General features: G+C 44.9%; 1 protein-coding gene across 6 annotated transcripts; it reads right to left on the bottom strand.

Annotated features, from left to right (window-relative positions):
- Positions 1-1,862: 1,862 nt before the first annotated feature.
- On the bottom strand, positions 1,863-23,491 carry ZNF131 (zinc finger protein 131). Of its 6 annotated transcripts, none has more exons than XM_048504622.1 (8): positions 23,080-23,097; positions 19,970-20,197; positions 18,892-19,030; positions 16,175-16,276; positions 13,065-13,209; positions 8,733-9,421; positions 6,002-6,132; positions 1,863-3,683 (listed from the first exon to the last, which is right to left on the bottom strand). In XM_048504622.1, the coding sequence occupies exons 3-8, from the start codon at positions 19,013-19,015 to the stop codon at positions 3,033-3,035; spliced, it is 1,842 nt and encodes a 613-aa protein (XP_048360579.1). In that variant the 5' UTR covers positions 19,016-19,030; positions 19,970-20,197; positions 23,080-23,097; the 3' UTR covers positions 1,863-3,032. The 6 variants fall into 6 exon arrangements, with proteins under 6 accessions (XP_048360579.1, XP_048360582.1, XP_048360578.1 ...); XM_048504625.1 differs by lacking the exon at positions 23,080-23,097 and adding an exon at positions 21,633-22,006 and having other exon boundaries at positions 19,970-20,125; XM_048504621.1 differs by lacking the exons at positions 19,970-20,197; positions 23,080-23,097 and adding an exon at positions 23,342-23,491.
- Positions 23,492-23,780: the final 289 nt, after the last annotated feature.

Genomic DNA, 23,780 nt, shown 5'->3' with positions numbered 1-23,780 from the left:
TACAAAGTGTTAAAGATCTGCACTCTGACATGTTGGTGTAAAGGTATCAGTTCACCTTTTTGATTCGGAAACTAATATCCAAAATATCATATATAATTGTCAATACTTTGAAAATAAGCTTAAAGGTTGTTTATGTAGATTTTGCACATCTACACATGTCATTTTGACAGGTCCTGACAGCTATGACTCAATACTAAAGTGCCTGCTTCACATGCAGAAGATCCCCATTCATTCTCTGCTTTCTCCACTTCAAAATACTATGTAGTAGGTGATTTGGAGGGCCTCCATCAGAACCTTGGAGAGCCACTGCCTGTCAATGCTTTGACATAGTAAGACAGCTTCATGTTGGTTTTGTGTAACAATTCTTCATACAGCCTGAAACATTTATGCTCCCCTCTCTTAAATTGATGACAGGAAATCCCACACTCCTGACATTACAGTGGTCGCAGAATTCAAACCATCACTTTAGAAGAAGAGGAGGAATTTGTATTTATAGCCCTTCTTTCTCTACTGTCAGGAGAATCAAGGCAGCTTACTAACGCCTTTCCCTTCCTCTCCTCACACAGACACCTTGTGAGGTAGGGGCTGAGAGACTTCTCACAGAGCTATGACTAGCCCAAGGTTACCCAGCAGGCTTCATGTGTAGGAGCGGGGAAACAAATCCAGTTCACCAGATAAGAGTCTGCCACTCGTGGAGGAGTGGGGAAACCAAACTCTGTTCTCCAGACTAGAGTCCACTACTCCATCTTAACCACTACACCATGCTTCAAGTCCCTAGTCATGAAGCCCTCTAGATGACGCTGGGCTAATTGTAAACACTGATGCATGCAAGCACAAATTTCCATAGCTGGTCTGACAGTAAAATGGAGAGAAGAATGATGTAAGCAGCTTTAAGCTCCTTGGGATAACTAAACAAGCAAGTTTCCATTCCTTTTTATATCCCTGTATGCAGTTCCCACAGCAATGGAGCTAGCCTATGGAGCAAGATTTTTGCTATTTCTCTGTGGTTACAAAGGATGCTCAAACTTCAGCAAAACTTCCCGTATTCAAACTTCCCAGTTGAGTATGGAGAGCAACCAGACCAAAGAAACAGGAAAGGGCAAGCTTCTCTCCACCTCAGCTTCTGGCTTGGTTTGTTTTGAGAAGCAAACTTTCAGACAATGGCATGAAGTTTACAGAAACAGCACAAGCACCTATCTGGCCCCATCAAAACGCTAGTTGGTGAGAATCTTGGTTAACTCATGAGGCAAAGTATCTGGCCCCATCAGAGACTTCAATTTTAACATCTAGTTCAGTGGTGGTGAACCTTTGGCACTCCAGATGGCCAATTGGCCATGCCGGCAGGGGTTGATAGGAACTGTAGTCCATAACATCTGGAGTGCCAAAGGTTCGCCACCACGGATCTAGTTGAATATGTGGACGAGTATAATGAGGGCAACTATTCTTACCTCAAACATCACACCCCATGGAGGTTCGATCCAGATTTCCTTATATCAAGCTAATTTCAGGGCTTCTTTACATGCTAGGACTTCAAGCATATGCTTAAAATTCCAGAGTGCACCGAAAAACGCAACAGCTTCGGGTAAGATGCATTCTGGCTCAAGAGAGCTTGTGCTACGCTCATTTGTCTGCAAGGATTCTCGGTAAACTAACTAACATGGCGGCCCTTCTGAAATGAAAAAAAGTAATGTGTGAGTATGACACGCATATATTGCAAGGCATACTTGCTGAAGATCTAGAATGGCCTTGCATGTCTTCCATAGAACCTGTGTTCAGTAGGAAATCCATTTCTTTGTGTTGCAGCTTACTATGATCAGTTGTTAGAATTCTATACCTGATGAAGCAAACACCACTGCAGTAGCTGACGACATGTGGTTGGTACTGTTTTATTGTTTAATAATACTGATTAAAATATCTACACTCCTATTTTTTATAAATCCACAGTTTAAAACCATTCATACCTATGGCTTTTAAGTTGATCTCTCCCCTCCCCCCCCTTTTTTTCCAGGTACAAGAGCTTTCTGTAAAGGGTCAAAAAAAAGTTTAAATAATAAAACAGTAGCCTGATGCATTGTGTAGACACACTGTATTTTTTTAAAAAAACATTTCTTTAAATATAAAATGTACCTTCCCCCACTTAAAAAATAAAAATCTGGAGATCCCAGTGCAACCTTTCAGCTAGCTCATAACTTGAAACAGATTCAGCTGAATTTCTCCAATTATGAATGCCCCCCCCCCCAAACTTTGCCAGTGATGAACCCATTTCTTCTCTTCTATCTACATTTATTTGATGTAAAAAAACCCGTTAGCTGACAACTGCAAGCAAGATTACAAAGCATTGTACAGCAATATCTACATACTGTAAATACCTTCAAAGCTTTGTGGAAGTTTAATTTCTTAGTTGTGAAAAGGCACAAGGGGGTTTGTGTGTGTTCTGTTTTGCTTTTTTTTAAGCCCCAATCCTTTGCACGTTCCAAATTCTAGGCTTCCAACATAGTGGCTATGTTTAAGAACGCAAATAAGACAAAGATTGCAGCAACTGCAAAATATTAATGGGGAAAAGAAAGAAAATAGCCACACTTTCTAACAAGAATGCTCAGCCGTCTTCCGCTAATCTCCACGAATGCTGAAACCTCATAATGTTAACACTAAACTCGAATTTCTAAAAGGACAAAAAAAAACCTTGCTTCAAAAGCCTGGCAGAGACAACAGCCAAACCTAATGGTACAATTTAACAAAACTCTATCATTAAACTTCACACAAAGCTGTCTGTGTTTAGAAAATACATTGCTCCATGGTATTTTGTTTTTTATAAAAGAGGGTTTAAAAACAAAAAAAAATGAAAATACAAGAACAGCAATTTAACCAAACATCCTAACTTTGGTCGGCCTGTCCAGTTCCTGAAGGGCGTTAACACAGGACAGCCATTCCCATTGGTGGTGCAAAAGTCAAACAAGAAAAAGAGCAAACAAAAAAAGGGAATGATTTGGTATGACATGTTTCAGAGCACAAATAACACAGTCTATGTTGTCCTAGCTTTCCACCTTTTCCTCCTGTATGTCCACTGCTGGCTGAGTTTTTAAATCATCGGATTCTCCATGATCAGCGGCTGGTGCCACCATCTCCTCCACTTGCACAGGTGTGCCAGCTTCCAGTCCTCCTTGATCCGATTCTACTGGCCCAAGAGCCACTTCCTCTATGAGCTGCGCCTGCACCTCCTCCATCTGCAACTGATTTACATGCTCGACGTCCAGCTCCTCCATGTGCACTTCTGTCCCTGGCTCAGTCTGAATGTGTTCCACTTCCAAGTAGCTGATCTCTACCTGTTCTTGCAGTTCAGCTATGTGTTCGCTTTTCACTTGATTATTCTGTATCAAGTCCGGGTGCACCTGCTCGACTGTCACTTGTGCTGGATCCACCTGGACCTGAATCAGGGGAAGAACGTGGACTTGTTCCACCTGCTCAATGATGGTCATCGAGGCCACTGGATCGCTGTCCACCGGAAGAATGTCTTCGGTCACTATCCGTTCAGAAATGTGGTGGATTTCCTGCAGGTGCCTCCTAAGTTCGCTGCCTTGCATGAACCAGACATCGCACAGGGTACAGTGGTTGGGTTTGTCGCCTGTGTGTATTACCAAGTGATCTTTAAATTGGTCCCAGCTGTTAAAGACACTGTTACACACCTGGAAAGACAACAGAGGCAGCATTCAGAAAGGTTAACCAAACCTCAGTTTTCATTTCCAAAGTTATTTTCAGGTCCATTTATTTGTTTAAAAGCATGTAACTCCCTCCCCACCCCAGCTCATAGAATTAACTCCCAGGACATTATTTTCTGCAACACTAGCAGTAAGTGATGAATATACACAAGTTCGCTGTTATTAAAAAAATTCAGAACATATCTTCTCTTATAGTGGATGAGCCCTATAACAACAGTCAACTGAACAGATGTCCATCTACTTTTCTGCATAGCTATTCTCTATGAAGTGGTTAAGAGCAGTGGACACTAATCTGGACAACCATGTTTGATTCCCCACTCCTCCACATGAGCAACAGACTCAAATCTGGTAAACAAGATTTCTTTCCCTGTTCCTCCACATGTAGCCAGCTGGGTGACCTTGGGCCAGTCACAGTTCTCTCCAAACTCTCTCAGCCCCACCTACCTCACAAGGTGCCTGTTGTGGGGAGAGAAAGGAATTTGTAAGTCACTTTGAGTCTCCTGATGGTTGAGAAAAGCAGGGTATAAATCCAAGCTTTTCTTCTTCATCATCCAGATCAGACTGGAGGCCTCTTCTGAGGAGGTGTTGGAGCAGAACTGAAGGATGCTTCAAGAAGATTTGGGCACAACCTCCTATACAGGAAACCCAGGTGGTACAGCACACAGACAGATCACTTTCCTAAAAGTATCTGCTGTAAGCAGGGCACTAGAGGTTTAATTGTTATATACTGTTATTCTGATGTTATTGGATTGCTACATTGTTAGGTATTATTGCTAATGTATTGACTTATGTCTTGGATTTTATGGATTTAGTGGTATACGTTAATGTGCTGCAATGCTGCTGTTATTGTTCTCCGAAACTGTTTAATTTCGAAATGTTAAGTTGCCGTCTGTAATCTGGTTCCCTTTTAGTTCTATGTAATTTATCAGTGTTATATTGGTATGAGGTATCTGTTTCTTATGTTGTTAGCCACCCTGAGCCCTTCGGGGATAGGGTGGGGTATAAATATAAAGTGAAATGAAAAATATACAGCTCCTTCCAACTCTATGATTCATCTCTAGGGAGCCCTATCATTTCTTCCTTTTCCTCCTAAATATCTCTGCTGATGGAGGACATTGATGGAAAAGAAAATGGCTTAGATCTAATCTGGAATGTCCATGTGTGTGTGTGTGGGGGGGGGGGGGGGAATTCGTGCTTCCCAGCTATTCCTGGAGATCCTGTCTCTCAGGAATAGCATTTCAGGAGGCCTAGGACTACATCCCAAAGAATCAGTGAAGAAACATTCCGCGTTCAGGACTGCTAACATTTTACACAGGATCCATGCCACTCTTTAGAAGCTGCAATGGCAAAAGATGTTTAAAAAATAAAAGCAAAAAGTCCATAGTCCTGTTTGCAGTCTTTCCCCTTCCTCCAGTCAGACAAGCAGATATATCAATATTGGTGTATGTTGGAACAGAGCAATAAGAGCAATGGTACTACAAATAAGAGCAATAGTACTACTCTTGAAATTGTAAGAAATCATGTAGACATGCTGGATTTCGCATCTTGAAGAAAAGTTATGAATGGGGGGGCTTAAAAGAGTAGTTTTCTGGGGAAAAAGCTAGATAAAACAAACAAATTAAACATGGGTCCAATGACTAAGCAGCCAGGAAAATAAACTGTCCAGAACACAATATGAACAACCCTTGGAGGAAAATACTGCTAACAGTGAGTGGATTGTGTAGTGGTATATATTTCTCACATCAAGGTAGCTGAGTAGCCAAAATGAATTTTGAAGGACTGGGAAGAAGCAGTAACATTCTAAATGGGCCAGTTTTGGTACTGGCATTGTTATGTCTAGGACACCTTTGCTGGGATCTCTAAAGAGCTGTTCCTGCAGGAAAAGGTGGGGAGAACCCTAGAGGAAAGATTTTAAGCCACGGAGTTACTGCAGCACGTTGCTGTGGCAACTCTTTCCAAAAGCATTTGGCAACCATCCTATGCAAGCAGACTTCCCCCTCAAATGTTACATCTCTCCTCCCAGCATGGTTCACTCAAGGCCATATTTCTATCTATCAGGCCAGTACACAGCTGCAATGGGAAAAGTGATGTGAGGAACCAAACAAGAGCTGAAAATGGTTCAGCTTTTTCTGCAGAGATTATCAATGTCTCCCACAAGCTTATGTGAATTGCCAATTTCTCCTCCTTTCTTACCACCTCAACAATGCTCTCAAATTCCGACCTCAGAATCTTTCTTTCAAGTCAACGTTGTCAAGGCCACTGGGGCCAGTGTGCTGATGACATACCTGACATTCATAAAGCTTTTTCCGCCCCTTTTTAGCACCAGCACCAGATTGGCACGCCGTCAAGTGACACTTGAGCGTGCTGTTCCGAGCAAAACGTTCGTGGCAGTTTGGACACTCAAATGGCTTTTCACCTACAGAGGCACATAAAGAGAAACTGTATAGAGAACGCAAATCATTTTCTTAGTTTACAACCTGGCATATGTGTCTCATTGCCCCCCGATATTTAAATAGAATAACGAGCAGTCTTAATTTCTCATTACTTCACTTCAATTAATGTGACAAAATTATAAGAATCCAAGTTTAAATCCTAAGAGTTACCGCAAAAGGTCAGACCAACAGGCTATCTGGCTCTGAATTCTGCCTTGACACGGTGTTCAGCCTGGTGCCACAGGACAACGTAGACAGGGCAGTATCCTCAATTAGTAAACCGTGACTATAATGGTTGGTAATCAGTGGCATAGCAAAGACAGGACTTACCTAATCTATTTAGCAGCCATTCTCATATATGTTTGCCCTTAAGTTCCACTATATTGGAAATATATTGTCTTAGATTTTGATCAAACTGGTCTTGACATAAATAAAGAAGAGAGCTTGCGTTTCTAAGGCCATTTTGTTGTAAAAAGTTCCACTATGTCCAGTGGACCTTACTTCCAGGTAAGATTGCACAAAATTATAATTTTAGAGTGCAATTAGGGCAAGGTAAAAATCAAACAAACTGAACTATAGCACGTGCATATTCTTGGATTTTTAGATGGCTTTAAAAGGAGAGTAGACAGATGCTTGGCGGAACGGTCCATTAGTGGCTACTAGGAACGAGGTGACCGCCAAATCACCTCCACTTTTAGAGGCAGCAAACCTCTGAATATCAGCCATAAAAGGCAACACCAGGGAAAGACCTTGGCCTCTGTGTCCTATTTGTTGGGCCTCCAAGGTAGCCGGTTGGCTACTGACTCAAACAAGATGGTCTGATCAAAAAGGGCTCTTATGCTGTTACACCACATTTACTGAGATGGCAAGAAGCAGGGGAACTTAAACTCTGAAGCATTTGCTGATTCCCACCCTGCCACCCCAAGTCCATCCTGTGAGTGTTTCCCCTTCATCCAGGCTTACTCGCCATTTTCAAAAGCTCAGATGTACAAGAGGAAATATTGAGCACACCTGGGGGTTGGGCAAGAAAAACACAGCTGTTGGAGGTTCCGGTGGAAGAAAATGATCTGTTCTCCCTGCAAATGTCATGCCCCACATCTGCATTACAAAGAAAGTCAGGATTTCTAATACATATTATTTTAAGGGCAGGAGGTATATATTGATTATGCCTTGCCATAATCATTCCTGTCATACATTTGCTGCCAGTTGAAGCCACTGGGTGATGCTGATACGTTGTATTTTGGTATGTTGCATTCCCCCGCTCTATTGATTCTCATGCCTCATAACCCCAGCACCTTCTTCCGTGAAACCACTAAGTTATCTTATACAATGTGAGGGATGTCTGTTTGTCCACTTCCTATATCCCAAATCCTCCAGAAATACCGCTGAAATGCCTCTCAAGTGAATATTTTGTGTATTCTTTAGCTATAAAATAGAACTTAAAATAGGCCAGCGACAGATCCAGCCCAAAATGCAGATGCCAAAAAATGTGGTTGTAGGGTAAGGACTGTCAGAATGCTTGAGAATATTGGCTTTTGGTTGATCCAGCAAGGTAGATTTTATGTCTTCATATCGCCACGTTCAATGGTGCAGCTACTTCACTGTCCTACCTTACAGGATAACCTGCTATGAATGGTATGATATTAAGCTTGTGACTTGAGAATTCCTGACCCATGCCTGCTTGTAAGATTTTCCCAGAGCACAGCAATCATTTTGGTACAACAAAGCAGTCACAGGTTCAGATAATGCTCAAACCACCCCAGAGTTTCACTTCTGAATTGGATCCCATACAAATGAAAAACTCCCTAAGACTTCTATTTATCTTATTTGGAAAGTGCATATGCCACCACTCTGGAGAACCTACTCAAAGCAGCTTACAACTAAAACACAAACATTTAAAAAGCCATAGAACAGTGGTGACGAACCTTTGGCACTCCAGATGTTATGGACTACAATTCCCATCAGCCCCCGCCAGCATGGCAAATTGGCCATACTGGCAGGGGCTGATGGGAATTGTAGTCCATAATATCTGGAGTGCCAAAAGTTTGCCACCACAGCCATAGAAAGACAAAACAAAGCCAGCATCATTAAACACTGAAACCATGATTCCCGTAACAGATTAAGGGCCAGCATCTGCCATAGCTTTGGCTTAAGTTTATTAAAACGAGCGTGCGCAAATTCTGGCTGTTGAGATGGCACCATCTAAAAAGCCACCTGAAGAGCCCAGTCACGCTGAAGCCAGCGAGCATTACATGCAAGATCTTAAACCACACTGCCAAAACTTGTGATCCACCAAGTTTTGTTCGAAATGTTCGAACAGTACAAGAGGTTTACTGAGCCCATCAGAACTGCACACAAATTGCACAGATCCGCTTTAAGTAGCTTCTGTATCACTTCCTGTGTAAACAGGTTTTTAATACTAAGCAGACGATCCAACATTTCCACCATTCCTCTCTTAAGGGTTGCATTTAAGGCTCTAGCAAAACATTACCAAAATGTGGGGGGGGGGGGGGGGGGGAACAGTGCCAGCAAAAGGGACAGCTGGTCCATAACTAGGTAGGCAGACAAATACAATCGTAGTTACCTGTGTGTTTCCGCAGATGTTCTTTAAAATGGCCAAAGTGGTCAAATTGTTTATCACAGTACTGGCAGACGTGGATTTTTTTGCCCGGTTTCTGTTTCTTGTTGGCACCACCTTCGTCAAGGTGATAACAGGTAAGGTGCTGCTTCAATGCACTCTCTCGGAGGTACCTTTTGTTGCACAGGTCGCACTTGTAGCTCTCCGTGGAGTGGGTTTTCATGTGCTCCTTAAAATGGTAGAACAACTTAAACGAGCGGTTGCAGTTTTCACAGTGGAACAGGTTGTTAACGTGAGACAGCTGGAGCTCCATGATCTCGATGCCTTCCACCTGCTTGCCCATCGGGTCAGCCACACTGTCACACTCCTCCTGGTCCTGAGTTTTTCTCTCCCCGTGGCGAAACTTGCTGGTGATATCTGCCAGAAGGGCCAATGCTGACTCATCCGAAGTACCCGTGGTCTGAATGTACTTGATGGATTGTTCAGCAGATGCGACCTCCTCTAGTGCTTCTATGTTGTTCTCTTCCACATCGATAACCCCTTCTGCAATCTCCACCTCGATTTCCACAGGCTCGGATTCTGCACAGGGTAAAGTTTCTGTGATAACGTTGGAGGTCTCCGCTATCTTCCTCTTTTTAGCTTTACTGGTATCTTGTGCCTGATTGGATTCAAGTGGCAATGAATTTTCCTTGTTCCTAGAAAATCGTGCATAACAGCAAAAATTACAAATACGAAGAAGCAGTTCAGCAGCGCTCTTCAGACTGTGGGCTGACCCCTCCAGCTTTCTTGCTGGTAAAAAAGGGAAGAGGCATTGCCCAAACATGTTATTCTGGGGATCATGAGATCTGAATGGGCAGAAGCCAGAATGGGAAAGAGGCTATAGTAAGATAACTGGACTAGACAGCCCAAAAAAGCTGGCTGGGTCCAATCTATAAGGTTCATGGAGAGGTCTGGTTAAATCTAATTGTAGTTATTTGAGACACACAATTAGCCATGGTTATAGTTAGGAGTAGGAATTGGTGTCCAGAAAGGAAAATTTGGGTGAAAGGACCACACAACACTGAAGCCTGTCTGCAATTGTTTTGGGGTACTTTTGCATACAGGGATACATGAACTGTCTAGAGACTCAATGGACTTCAGCAGGAAGGGGAAGTGAGCAAGCCTTGTTCCACAGATATGACTTTACCACTTCCCCCTCCCACTGCAGCCCACCACGTTCCTTGCATTTTTTTCAGGGACGGGGGAGGAGTGACCAGACCCTCAGAAACAGCATTGGGTGCAAAATGGGGGTCTGATATTCGAGGAGAACAAACAGTCGAATGTCATTGCCCCCCTCTTCTGAAGACCTACATGCCTTTTGGTCCTACATAATTGCATGCATGCTTATATGCGTGCAGCAGCCCATGGTAGAAACTCCATATTTTACAAACTAACAACCTGATCGTAGGTCAGTTCACTGGGAATTTGGCTTCAGTGACATTACTTTTGCACTCTAATGTCAGGTAGTAGTTTAAGAAAGCAATCCTAAACAGGTTTACCCATACACAAGTTTTATTTATTCAGTGGGGCTTATACTTGAGAAAGCATTTCTCAGGGTTACAACTGAAATCACCAGCTTCCAATCACAGCTCTGCATGTTGGCACAGCCCAATTACCATACTCAAAATAAAGTATGCTCTCACTTCTTCAGCTCACATTTGTAGGCAAATGGCAGAATGACGTTCAAATGCCACCACTGAAGGGGCCCGAGATAAATCTCATTTTGATATGACTGTTTCTCAAGCAACAAATGAAATAACCTTTCATTTCTATATTCGCACCTATCTACAGAGATCTCTGTATGAACTTCCAATCGCTTCCTGGATCAATCTTATTGGCTAATCATGTTATTTAAGGGTTTCTTTTTAATCTCTGATCATCTTTCTGCTCTTATTGATTGGGCTCCCTTTCTAAGCCTGAGCATCTCTCCATCTTTTCACTTTATTCACTGCTGCTTCGTTCTGCCGCTTCTTACTGAAAGGTCATCTTCCTCTTGAAATTCTCCTGTGAATATGCCATTACCTCTTTTGAAATTTCTTTAACTACTTCTTTTACTAATCCTAATAACTCCTTGCTTAAAACTGTGAGTTGTCTTTGCAGAGCCCAAAATCAGTTTGGTCTAATCTGGAGAACTGGGTTAGATTCCCCACTCCATCACATAAGTGGCCGATTCTTATCTACCGTGTTTCCCCGAATATAAGACAGTGTCTTATATTAATTTTTGCTCCCAAAGATGCGCTATGTCTTATTTTCAGGGGATGTCTTATTTTTCTGTGTTCTGTTCGTCAGGCATGCTTCCAAATAAAAACTTTGCTATGTCTTACTTTTGGGGGATGCCTTATATTTCGCACTTCAGCAAAACCTCTACTATGTCTTGTTTTTAGGGGATGTCTTATATTCGGGGAAACAGGGTAGTGAACCAGATTTGTTTCCCTGTTCCTCTACATCAGTGGTTCTCAACCTTCCTAATGCCGCGACCATTTAATATAGTTCCTCATGTTGTGGTGACCCCCAACCCTAACATTTATCCATTTTACAGATGGAGAACACTGATGCAGAGAGTCTTAGGCGACCCCTGTGAAAGGGTCGTTCGATCCCCAAAGGGGTCCCGACCCCCAGGTTGAGAACCACGGCTCTACATGAAGTCTGCTGAGTGACCTTGGGCTAGTGAGTTTTCTCAGAACTCTTGCAGCTCCACCTACCTGACAAGCGTCTATTGTGGGAACGGGACGAAAAGGAGTTTGTTAGCCACTTTGAGACTCCTTACGGTTGGGAAAAGTGGGGTATAAATCCAAACTCTTCTTCTCTTCTTACCACTAAATGCCCCACATGCCAGAACTTAATTCCTTCTCATTAAAACTTACACAGACCTTGACCTAACAACATTAACTGGAACCACTCAAACAAAACATTGCAAGACAAGCAGTCTATTACGGAAGCATCCAAGTTCTGATACAATCTCTACAAGGACTCTCACGCCTTGATCCATTTTCAATTAGGACAGAATCACACATTACCATATATACTCGTGTTTAAGCCGACCCATATTTAAGCCGAGGCACCTAATTTTACTGCCCAAACCTGGGAAAACTTGTTGACTTGTGTATAAGCTGAGGGTGGGAAGCCGGGAGGCAGAGGGAGCTCCTTACTTGGGCAGTGACATCAGGGGGAGTCGCTGCCCAAATAAGGAGCTCCCTCTGCCTGCCTGCTGAGTTTGACAAAGCCCAGCCAGCCAGGGTACCTTGGGGTTCCCCCTTCACCCTCCGAGGAGGGCAGCAACAAGCGGCATGGAGGTTGTCCTGGCCCCACCCCTGGCCTTGTTGTGATTGCTAGAAAATGGTGACTCGCGTATAAGCCGAGGGGGCTTTTCTCAGCCTTTAAACAAGGCTGAAAAACTCGGCTTATACGCGAGTATATACGGTATGTTTTGTTTTTCCAATAACGCTTTATCCAAGATGAAAATTACCATAGATAAACTTAGCTTTTCAGAACATAAGCACACAACAGACAGATCCACTGGGGAGCAAGCACTGATTTGAGCATACTTCAATGGCAAATTTGTATTTCGCCACTGCGCCATATATGAAGACAACCATATAGCTCGATCCAGAGCTGCTGGGCGGACAGGGAGGGTGCTGCCCTGCCCCCTCTGAAGAATTTTTCTATGGAGTGGGAAGCCCAAAAAGTAAAAAGAAAAGAAGTTTTAAAATGTCCCCGCCGGGGAAAGTGGAGATACACCATGAAAATCATATCTCCAAGGCCGGCAAGGGAGCTGAAATTGCAGTGGAAGCCGACTAATGTTGGCTCCACCCCTAGGAACGACCCTAGGATGCAGCTTGGGGCAGTATGGGAGCACTGACCCTGAGCTGGGCACTGCAGCCAGGCATCCCAGGGCCCTGCAGAGGCTGGGTGCCTACGATTTACCCTTCAACCAGGGTAAATGCCCCAGAAAGGGCAAATCTACCAACATAAGCCCATATGGCCTCCAGAAGGGATTCGCGCCCCCTCTAGATTGGGCTATCTGATTGGGACATTGTTATCTTAGTGAAAGTATTTAAATAGTTAAGTTGGGATGTTATCATACCAGTTCACTAAAGAAACCAAAGACCCATATATGTTGGAGAAAGGCTCCTAAAATGGGAATAACTTTCTCCAGTCTAAGTGTAATCTACTGTTTCCACAACACAGTGAAGCTATCCCTGCAGGGCAGAATCACCTGAGCGGACCAACACAGATTGTCTTGGACAGTTCCTAAATCCCTTCCTAGGAAATAACACTCCAAGAAACTTTCCCACTCACCTGATTTCAAGTGCTTTAATGGCTTCTAACATCTGAAGGTATTCAGCTGCCTTCCAGACATCATTCACTTCTTCTTCACCTTGGACAATTAGCTTGGCAGTATAGGTGAACTCAATTAAGTGGCGAAATGCCATGTTACTCACACCTGTTTGAAAACAAATGCCCACGTGAAACCTACAAGTCATAGAATCTGCCTCTCACATTTTTGCATGGGACATCAGATTACTGTGCTGGCAAATATTCTGGATGTTTGTTTCATAATTATTTCCTTGATGGATCAGTTTCAAAATTCATGGCGATGGTATATAATGTTATTTCTCCCATTCGCCTGGATGAGGTGATGCAATGGAAGTCCTGGGCAGGTGAATGCCGCTATGAACTGAATGGGAGTCAATAAAGCAAAGTTCAGTCCAGATAGGATGGGGATGTTGTTGGCTGGCGTGGGTGTTAAACAGAGAATCTGGGGAGTGTCAAAGACAGATCTCCAGTATAGTACACAGCACCCTCTTCAACTTTGTCTAATTTTTCAGCTGTGGCCCTTCTTCAAGGAACAGGATTTAGCCTAGTAATGCATGCACTAGTCCCATCCAGATTAGATTCAGGTGAGTAGCTGAAGCAGCTGAAAAAAGGTTGAGTCCAGTGGCACTTTCAAGATCAGCAAAGTTTTGTTCTTGGCATAAGCTTTTGTGTGTATGCACATTTTTTTTTAGATGCACACAAAAGCTTAGTCCAAGAATAAAACTTTGTTGTTCTAAACAAAGCTTTCCCCTCCAGATTACGTTACTGAAATGTTAACTTTGGCAAAGAGGGGACCTCAAAATGGTTCAGAAGTTGCATCTGGTCAGCAAATGGCTGGGGTATTCAGTTAACGCTAACATATCACCCCAGTTTTACAAAGAATCTTGGCTGACTGCCCATTTCTTTCACAAGACAATTCAAAGTGTTGATTTCCACTTATGGCCCATATAGTCCAAGATAGCCTCCTCCCATAGTTTCTTGCTTAAGCAATGGGTTGCGTCTCAGTTTCTTTTACTTAATATATACCATGCCTTTTTTCCCCACCAAGAAACTCTAGGTTGCACAGGCATTTTCCCATCTAGGTACCAAACAGACCTAAGACCTTGCTTTTAGCAATGCTGCTGTATCGTGCGCATTCCAACCACACTTACATAAAGTTCATTAATCCTCATCCAGATAATTACCAATTCCAGACAACTGTCTGGCGCTTCAACCCCTTCTCCTGGTTCAAGGGAGGAGTTGCAAGCATCAGCTTAGTGACAGCATCTCGCTTCAAGGCTCCAAAAACCTTGTCCGCTAATGGATCTTAAACAGCACAGAGGACAAACTAAAACACAGCTGAACATGACAGTACAAGTATCACTAAGCCAAACAATAACTCTTTCTAGAAACTACCTTCCAGACAGGAACAGAACTAGTATCAAAGGCTACAAGCAGTTTAGAAATACCAACAGGACTGAATTCCTCTAGATATTTTTCCAGGCACAGGCTATCTGTTAGAGCAGTGATGGCGAACCTATGGCACGGGTGCCAGAGGTGGCACTCGGAGCCCTCTCTGTGGGCACGCGCACACAGAGTTCATCATGTGGGGGGTGGAAAATCACCCCCCCACACACACACACACATCTAGGCTGGCCTGGGCCACTGAGCACGACGTGCGCGCACCGTGGTGAGCAGGGAGGACTCGGCTGGCGGGCCTGGTGTCTGTGCTCCAGGTGGCTGTTGCCCGGGGGGGCGGGGCGCAGAGGAGGCAGAGATGCTAGAAAGGCACAGAGCAGTGCGTGCAGGACTTGCTGGAGGCTAGAGCAGGCTGGCCCCTGCTCAAGTGGGTGGGGCGGAGGAAGAGGGAGCCAACCAGTTTTCTAAACTAAAACCTCAGTATCCAGGTTAAATTGCCGTGTTGGCACTTTGCAATAAATAAGTAGGGTTTAGGTTACAGTTTAGGCACTCTGTCTCAAAAAGGTTCGCCATCGCTGTGTTAGAGGAATCAATACACTTTCAATTCCAAACTCATGTCAGACGCTGGGTGAAGGTAACAAACTTCTATCTTTCTCTTCCTCAAGGCTGCGGCACATTAGAATGACATTACTAGCACTTCTCCTCCCATACAACCTCCGGAACATATGGGTGCTGCTATCTGTATGGATTTCTGGAGACAAAAGCGTATTGTAAGTCCCCACAAGTATTATACCTCCACTGTCAACTGAGATTCACTTCAGTGTCCTTGCTATTTGTTATCTTGCACACAGATGCTAAAGTTCACCTCTGGCACCCGTGCCATAGGTTCGCCATCACTGCTCTAACAGCCTGGGACAACCCAAGCCCAATTCTCCTCCCCAGGGGAAGGGACCACTGGCTCCTGTCCCCCAGCCCTCCGCACCACCCTCCTTCCTTCTCTCACTGGGGCATCAGACCACTTGGAATGGGGAGACAATGACACACAATGACTCTTCTGCTGCATGCTTGTGTTCTTTGTCCTCACTCCCTTCCCTCTCTTTTAGACTCAGCCACCCCCTTCTCTACTCTGCTGCTCTGTTTTCTCCTTCTTGCCGCACATACTCTGTACTCCTCCACTGGGGCCACTCTTCAAGGCCACCTAGTCCTGCCCTCCAGCCTCCAACTGAGTCTGCGACGTCCTAGTGCAGTGGTGGCAAACCTTTGGCTCTCCAGATGTTATGGACTACAATTCCCATCAGCCCCTGCCAGCATAGCAAATTGGCTGTGCTGGCAGGGGATGATGGGAATTGTAGTCCATAACATCTGGAGTGCCAAAGGTTCACCACCACAGTCCTAGTGAATCTGGTGGGATGCCACATTTTCACTGCAAGTACTTAGCCTTCCAGCCAGGCTGAGGGTGCTGGGACACAATTCTAGCCAAAGCAACACAGTCTGACAAACCCCTGGCTTTGAAGCTGGCCTTGACACTGACATCCTACTGTGGAAACTGAAACCTGGTGGTGGTGGTGGTGTTGTTTTCTGCTATAGGTATGGAAAGGATCGAGACATGCAGGAGCAGGTGGAGGCAGACAATAAGCCAGCATTCATGTAAGACAGCAGATCAATGCTCAACTGTATCAATCGTATTCAATTACCTTCTATCTCTACTAGAGGCTCCTGAGTGAAGTCTTGGAAGAATTTGTGGAAAAACTGGCTACAGGCAGCAAGAACAGCTTTATGAGCTTTAAACTGGTGACCTGGAAGAAGGAAAAAATAAGAATAAGATGTCAACCCCTCTATTTGTTCATTACAATGCTCATTACAATGAGAGGAAAATCATTTTAACCTATGCCCTTATTGATGAGACTAAGTCTGAGCAACTGTTATTCACACTAAAATAATCACACACACACATTGGGGATTGGCAAATGGTCCCTTTACTAATTGGAAATAATGTGTATATCAACCACACTATCACTTTATCGTCTCTGGATTGTCTGAAGACCCTTCTTCATATATCTGCCATTCTCATGTGTGTGAGAATTATAAAATATGGATATAGGCTGAGTTGGGTATCAGAGCCTAGGCTACTATAATGGAGAGAGAATTGGGTTGCTAACATAGTCAAGAAGCAAATCAAGCTCAGCAGTCACTGTGTGGATTGTTCAGCTCAGAGCCACCTAGTGGCAACCTAGCTGTAGGCTTGCCAGTGGCTTCTTCCGCTTACTGATAGTTTAGTCCAAGCCAAAGGATTGCTCTGAGCTTGCCCTACTCCAGAGAATGTCAAGGTCCAATCCACTACTCCAGCACAAGGTCTCCACCTCCCTTAAATACAAGCATGGCTGTTCATAACTGTACAAACTGCATAGCAACAACGGATACCGATTCCTTGTTCACACCATGCAGCACTTTGAATGAGCTGCTGCTTCAGAAGCAGTACTTTTCTTTTTAATTTTAACTCGGAAACATAGCTTATCACAGCCTGGGATTTGTGGAAGGCAGAATGTGCTTAAAAGTTCTATTGCTTTGAGGAGCAATGGTTTTACTAATCAATGCAACTTCTGACGAATAACGGATACTATTATGTAGTTGATACTCCAAGACGACCGGGGGGGGGGGGGGGGGGGGGTTACATAGGTATTGTGGTGGCTTCAAACACCACTTAAAGCCAAACTTCATCAAAAGTTTCACCTGTTCTCAAGAATATGGAACAATTCTGAAAAGTGGTCATCAATAACTATTTCACAAACCTCAAGGGGCTGCATCTGACACCACCACCCCCCCCCATCCACATGTTTGAAACCTTAGTGGAAGATTATCTACATAAGAACATAAGAAAGAGCCTGCTGGATCCCAGAGAGCAGGCTATATTTCAGGAGAAAATACTACTGGAACATGGCCATACAACCTGGAAAACCCACAACATTCTAGTGTGTCTCTGGCCATGAAAGCCTTCGACAATACATTGTTACTTTGCTTTATTTCTGCTCATACTTAATGTCTACCTTGCATTTTGAAACTGTAAACTGATCCCGGTGTACTAGAATCAAGGCCAAAAAGTAGAAAAATTTATTGTTCATTTTTACACTGAAACATCACCTAACATTCTACTAGGGAATCCTTTTAGGACTCTGGCAGCCAGAACAATTAATGCAGAAAGTTGCAGGTTCAATCCCCAGAATTTCCAGGTGAAAATGCCTGACACCCTGAAGAGCTACTGCCAGCCAAAGGGGACATAAGAACATAAGAAAGAACCTGCTGGATCAGACCAGAGTCCATCTAGTCCAGCCCTCTGCTACTTGCAGTGGCCCACCAGGTGCCTTTGGGAGCTCACGTGCAGGATGTGAAAGCAGTGGCCTTCTGCTGCTCCCGAGCACCTGGTCTGCTAAGGCATTTGCAATCTCAGATCAAGGAGGATCACGATTGGTAGCCAGAGATCAACTTCTCCTCCATAAATCTGTCCAAGCCCCTTTTAAAGCTATCCAGGTTAGTGGCCATCACCACCTGCGGCAGCATATTCCAAACACCAATCATGCGTTGCGTGAAGAAATGTTTCCTTTTATTAGTCCTAATTCTTCCCCCCGGCATTTTCAATGTATGCCCTAATGTACAGCTTTATTTTCAAAGAGTTAATGGCATGTATCACAGAAGGAGGAGAGAAAATTTCATCTCTTGCAACATTTGTGACGGGTTCCTGAAGCCAGATTCTACACAATTCACCTGAAAGTGAGTCCTGCTGGGCTCAACGAGGACTCCTAAGTAAGAGACAATAACTGGCCTGAAAGACATCCAGCTAGCCTGAACCAGGGCCAGGGCTTTTTTGGCCCTGGCCCCAACTTGGTGGAAAGCTCTGTCCAGCGAGACCAGGGCCCTACGGGATCTGATGCAGTGCTTCAGAGTCTGTAAGGCACAGCTGTTCCACCAGGCACATGGCTAAAGTGGCTGTGGGCTTCCATCAGTTCGGCCTCCTCTCCCAACTCTGATATGATGCATCTTGGTATCACCAAAGTCATAACATCAGAAGGTTTTTAAATGTTTTAAAATAAGTTAAATATTTTAAGTGTACTTATATCGGCTCTGTACTATGAAGAATGTGGTGAGCCGCCCTGAGCCTGCCAGGGGAAGGGCGGCATACAAGACCAGCAAAAGTAAATAAACAAATAAATAAACGGCCGCAATCACCAAATTAAAGGAGTTAGGAATCCCTCTTAGAGTAGACCTTCGGGCTGTGATGATGTCTTTCAGGATTAAATCCATGAAGTCTGTGGGGTTTGGGTTGGGTTTTTTTTTGCTTAATTATTTCACGCATTGAGCAAGCAACAGAATACTCTTAACCCTGTTTGTATGGTTTATGGTTTGCCTTACTACATACCATCGACAATCAGAGTGATGTCCGTAAACTGATCCTGCTCTCGCTGTTCATTCAGTCTATCCAAAATTACTTTATAATGCTCTGGAAATTCCTGGATGCATTCCATCGTCTCTTCAGCTTCCATGGCTAATGGAGTTATCTACAAAAAAAAATCACCACAAAATGAAACCTCCACAATCACGGAACAAGACATAAACATGAATTGGTTAGTATGAATATTTGATCTTTATTTTTTTTAAAACGTAAAGACTGAATTTTGAATGATTAATTTCTTCCCAATAACTAATCATAGTTTTTGCCCATTCTAGACAAGGGCGTTCAGAGTCAATAACAGCACCCGTGAATAAAGTAAAGAGACCACTTGAGTGTTACCTCGACCATCTTTGACGTGAGCTGGTTTTCTTTCAGAGAAATGTGAAATCCAGGCTTCAAATGCGACACAAAAACCATTCAAGAGAGTAAGTAGTTCATGATGTGCATATGAAAGTGGGCAAAAAAAGGAAAGCAACCTCATCTGCATAAGGATCGAAGTATCGCAGAAGGAAAAAAAACACACCAACAGTAGTTGGGGCTTTCACAGTAAGAACAGCAAACTGGTCAGGAATGGGATGGGAAACCCAATGGCAGATGTAGAGACAAGGAAATGGAGACCCACAAATTTTGGCTGGCCTTAGTAGCTCTGGGTGGGTAACTGCTTCTAATGCTACAGTTCCTGAGGGAGAGGAGTCTGGACTGATCTATGAGTCTACCTTCTAATACCTGCAATCCTGCCTTACTCCTCACTACTAAACTGAAGAAAAGGGCAGGCTCAACAGTGGAAAGGCCTGGAAATCCCTATCTTCTCCGAGGAGGAGGAGGAGAGAAAAAAGGAACGGGGCCAAAGCATGAATCAACTTATCTGTGGCAAGCTGAATATTATGGTGCTCTGCCATGGCAAGGTTTAAGTCTTAGGAACTGAGGGTATTTCAGTCCCAGGGCCATTGTTTCATTGTGATCCAGAATCTTAGACACACAAAAAGAGTAGCTTTAGGTCTTCATTTTTTGGAATAAGTGGTCATGAATGCTAAAACAAACCCACCTGTTATCCACCTTGAACTCGGGCAAGCAAACATGTTTATTCCCTGCGCCACAAAAACATGGGTGTGGCCGTATGGAGAAAGAGGGCAATCCATGCATTTGACATTTGTTCAGAAAGCAGCTGAGCTAGCACAAATGCATCCGCCAAAAAAAGCGCCTGTCAGAAAATATGTAAAGTTGCCTGTGGTCATCTCCACACCCTCACCAGGCACGGGAACATGGCTCTAATCTGCTAGGAAATGCACATAAATATCACCACCATGAGGGCAAGATGGTCAGTTCAGATCTACAGTCACCAGGCTCTGTTGTTGTTGTTGTTGTTAGAACCAGCACCAGCAGTCTGAAGTCTGAAGCCACCTCTGCATGACTTTTGCAGGCTCAGTAGCAAAACTGCTCTAGCAATCAGGTGCCAGGCACAAAATCGTAACATCTGATCCTGGGTTTAAACAATCCAGGGCCGTTTCCGCCCGAAGGCGGAAGCGGCCGGGTTGGCGTTTCCGACGCCGACCCGACGACGCTGGGACTGTCCGCACGGACAGTCCTGGAAACAGCTGGGCAGCCAGCGCCGCGGAGCGCCGGCGCCTGGCCGACCCGGCATGTCCCCGGGCCTCCGGCGCGTCGCCGAGGCCTGGGGACACTCCCCCTGGGCCTGTGCACCTGCTCCAGCGGCACTGGTGAGGGGGGCGTGTCCCCAGGCCTCGGTGACGCGCCGGAGGCCTGGGGACAAGGTAAGTGCCGGGTGGGGGAGGCGTTCGCTCGGCAGCGGCTTCATGGCGGCGTTTCCCCAACAAGAGTGCTTCCAAGTGCTCTGGGGAAACGCCAGCTTCGCGGCGGTCGGGTGGCGCAGCTGCAATGCAGCTGCGCCCCCTGTGCGAATGGCGGCCTGGAGACGGCGTTTTTGCCGTCTCCAGGCCGCCATTAATTGCCCGTGCGAAAACGGCCCAGGATAACGACGCTTTCTAGTTTCAGTGGTAATGTAGATTACAGAAAACATGTATTCTGGATACCTATATATGTCCTGCCAGCTCAAGACCACCTTGGGGTTAAGGCAGCAATCCTGTAAACAGCTAAGTAAGTAAGTGAGCCCCACGGGACATTTCAGAGTAAATATTCAATGGTCCAGGACCACTAAGAAGAAGAAGAGTTTGGATTTATATCCCCCCCTTTCTCTCCTATAGGAGACTCAAAGGGGCTTACAATCTCCTTGCCCGTCCCCCCTCACAACAAACACCCTGTGAGGTGGGTGGGGCTGAGAGAGCTCCGAAAAGCTGTGACTAGCCCAAGGTCACCCAACTGGTGTATGTGGGAGTGTACAGGCTAATCTGAATTCCCCAGATAAGCCTCCACAACTCAAGTGGCAGAGCTGGGAATCAAACCTGGTTCCTCCAGATCAGAGTGCACCTGCTCTTAGCCACTACGCCACCCGTAGGCAGGACATCTCCAAAGGAATACTAGCTTGCCTCCATCCTTTGGCCAGAGAAGGAGCAGCCTCTTCCCCCCAGCCTTCTTAGTAAAGCTCCCCCTGCTCAGTACAGGTTGGGCAGAGACTGGGACATGAGGGCTAAGACAGTCTGGCTTCTGCCACCAGTCAGAGGTCCAGTAATTGATGAGCTGAGTTGGAGGGGTTTTTGGGGGGGAAAGCGGTAAATATACTTTGTAGCCACCTTGAAGATCATTGGTTCGAAAGCCAAGGTATACTGTATTTACTCCAAAGACAGACTGGGTTGTTTCCATCCATATAATCAAAAAGAAGAGGGGTCATCATACATTTGCATACAACATCCAGCAAAAAAAAAAGGAGGGGGGGTTGGAAGTATAGGTTGCATGGGTCATCTTACACCCTGAGTTATTTTAAAGTAAATATGGCAGATATTTGAAGTAAATAAAAACAGATATATAGGATCAGACAGCACTATTTTACTGAACTGGATTTATTACCCCGCCCATTCCCAGCTACAAGTTAAGAAGTCTTGACTGTCCACCCAGAAGCAATACAAATATCAAGTAATGGGAAATTAAACTGTTATGACGTAACCCCTTAAACACTCCCCACAGAGAGACTGATGTATACATAGGATGACCAAACTGAAAGGAGACCAAAGTTCACATACTGTCAGTAGGCATTTCTACAGGCTTTAGTGGCAAGTTGGGGTGCCATCCCTCTGCAATACAACTGTTAAACATACAGGATATCTGAGCTCCTTTGGGTCACCTTTCCCATTCAAGCTTTTCCCATTCTTTAAAAAAATCCATCACTTTCTCACTCATACACATTTTTGAGCATACACAGTATCTGTTGTGCTTGTGGCATTTGGCCCCACTGTTCTCTGTAGATATGAGATTAAACTAAGTAGAATATGTCTGACAACTAAAGTTCTAACAAAATAATAGCAACGACTGAGGTCTCAATACAACTGCAAGTATTTCAGGTGCTACACCTGTGTGCTGTCAGAAAATTAGATAAGAACCACCTGCTAACATTTCCAAGAGATAACTATGTTTGTTGCAGCAAAACCAAACAGGAGTCCAGTAGCGCCTTTAAAAGGGTAGCAAACATTGCCATCCTACAAACATTTTCCAGGGAACATTTGGATTCTCAACAGACTTTTGCAATTTCAATATTTTTGCACTGCTTCTAATTTTTATTAACCTAGTCCCGTTACACTGTTTGTTGGATATCTCATGCTATTCAACTACATTCAACTCAGTTAACAGAGTCTTAGGCCCCTTCCGCACTTGCAGAATAACGCACTTTCAATCCACTTTGAAGCTGAATTTTACTGTGCAGAATGCCAAAATCCACTTGCAAACAATTGTGAACGTGGATTGAAAGGGCATTATTCTGCATGTATGGAAGGTGTCTTAGAGCCAGACTATGAATAAATAAAGTGTGTGTATGTGTGTGAGGAGGGGGCCAAGACCCTGGAAACCCCCTCCCCTGTATCCCACGTGCTTGAGGGAAAACAGAGAACTATTTCCCAGAGCAGTCAGGCAGCTCTTGACCCCATTGGGAGGACAACTGTCAATCATTTCAACACCAGCCAATGTCAACACAGAAAAATAACGAGGGCACCAATAAGCGCTCCAAGAAAAATAAGCGGAAGGCCTAACAGCTGAGGGGCGCCGAGCGGCGAAAAGGGCTCCTAAAGGGGGAAACGGCTGGAGCCCGGAGGTCCCCGCACGGACCGGCGCGGGCGGAAAGACGCCACACAGGCCGGCGCATGGACCACCGCAGTTCCAGCGGCGGCTCCGTCTCCAGAGCCGTTATTACGTCATCAAATCGCGCATTAAATCGATGCCTTTTCGACGCCCGACACGGCCGGAGGGGCGCTCCGACACCGAAAGAATCGGGCTTTTTAAATAAATCACTCACCTAGCCGGTCTCGCCGTTCGCCTCGGCCGTGACTGCCGCCACCTCCCTGCCTGGCTCGCCGAAAAACGAGGCAAGCGCCGGCCAACAACGCTACTCGCATTCCCGTCGTGCACCGCGCGCCGGAAGCCGCGAACTCATTGACCTCCTTTACCTGACAGGGCTCTTGGGAAACTGGTGGGCTTGTAGTGCATGCTGGGAGAAGCGAGTGTGCTCGGAGCCGTCCCCTCCTGTTGTGTCGCTCAAGGCATGCTGGGAGTTGCAGTTTATTGTAGCCAGTATCAGCTTGGCGTTGTTTGCTGAAGAATTAGGGAAACAATTCTTCAGCAAACAACGCCAGGAAGGAAGATGGGGGAAGCCAATATGAATTTGGTTCCGAAATATCTGTTAAATTTCGCTAACATAGGCGAAATGCGTGTGAGAGTTCCGGAAACTTCAGAGG

Source organism: Sphaerodactylus townsendi, linkage group LG07, assembly GCF_021028975.2.
Source record: "Sphaerodactylus townsendi isolate TG3544 linkage group LG07, MPM_Stown_v2.3, whole genome shotgun sequence".
In the NCBI taxonomy this organism is placed as follows: domain Eukaryota; kingdom Metazoa; phylum Chordata; class Lepidosauria; order Squamata; family Sphaerodactylidae; genus Sphaerodactylus; species Sphaerodactylus townsendi.
This window is presented reverse-complemented; position numbering and strand designations above follow the sequence as displayed.

Bases quoted from the DNA above. Each gene is read 5' to 3' on its own strand.
- ZNF131 (XM_048504620.1), bottom strand. From the start codon at position 19,341: ATGGTTTTTGTGTCGCATTTGAAGCCTGGATTTCACATTTCTCTGAAA. The intron at 19,031-19,263 runs GTAACACTCAAG...TTTTTTTTGTAG, and splicing joins TCACGTCAAAGATGGTCGAG to ATAACTCCATTAGCCATGGA. The intron at 6,133-8,732 runs GTAACTACGATT...GTGCCTCTGTAG, and splicing joins ACATCTGCGGAAACACACAG to GTGAAAAGCCATTTGAGTGT.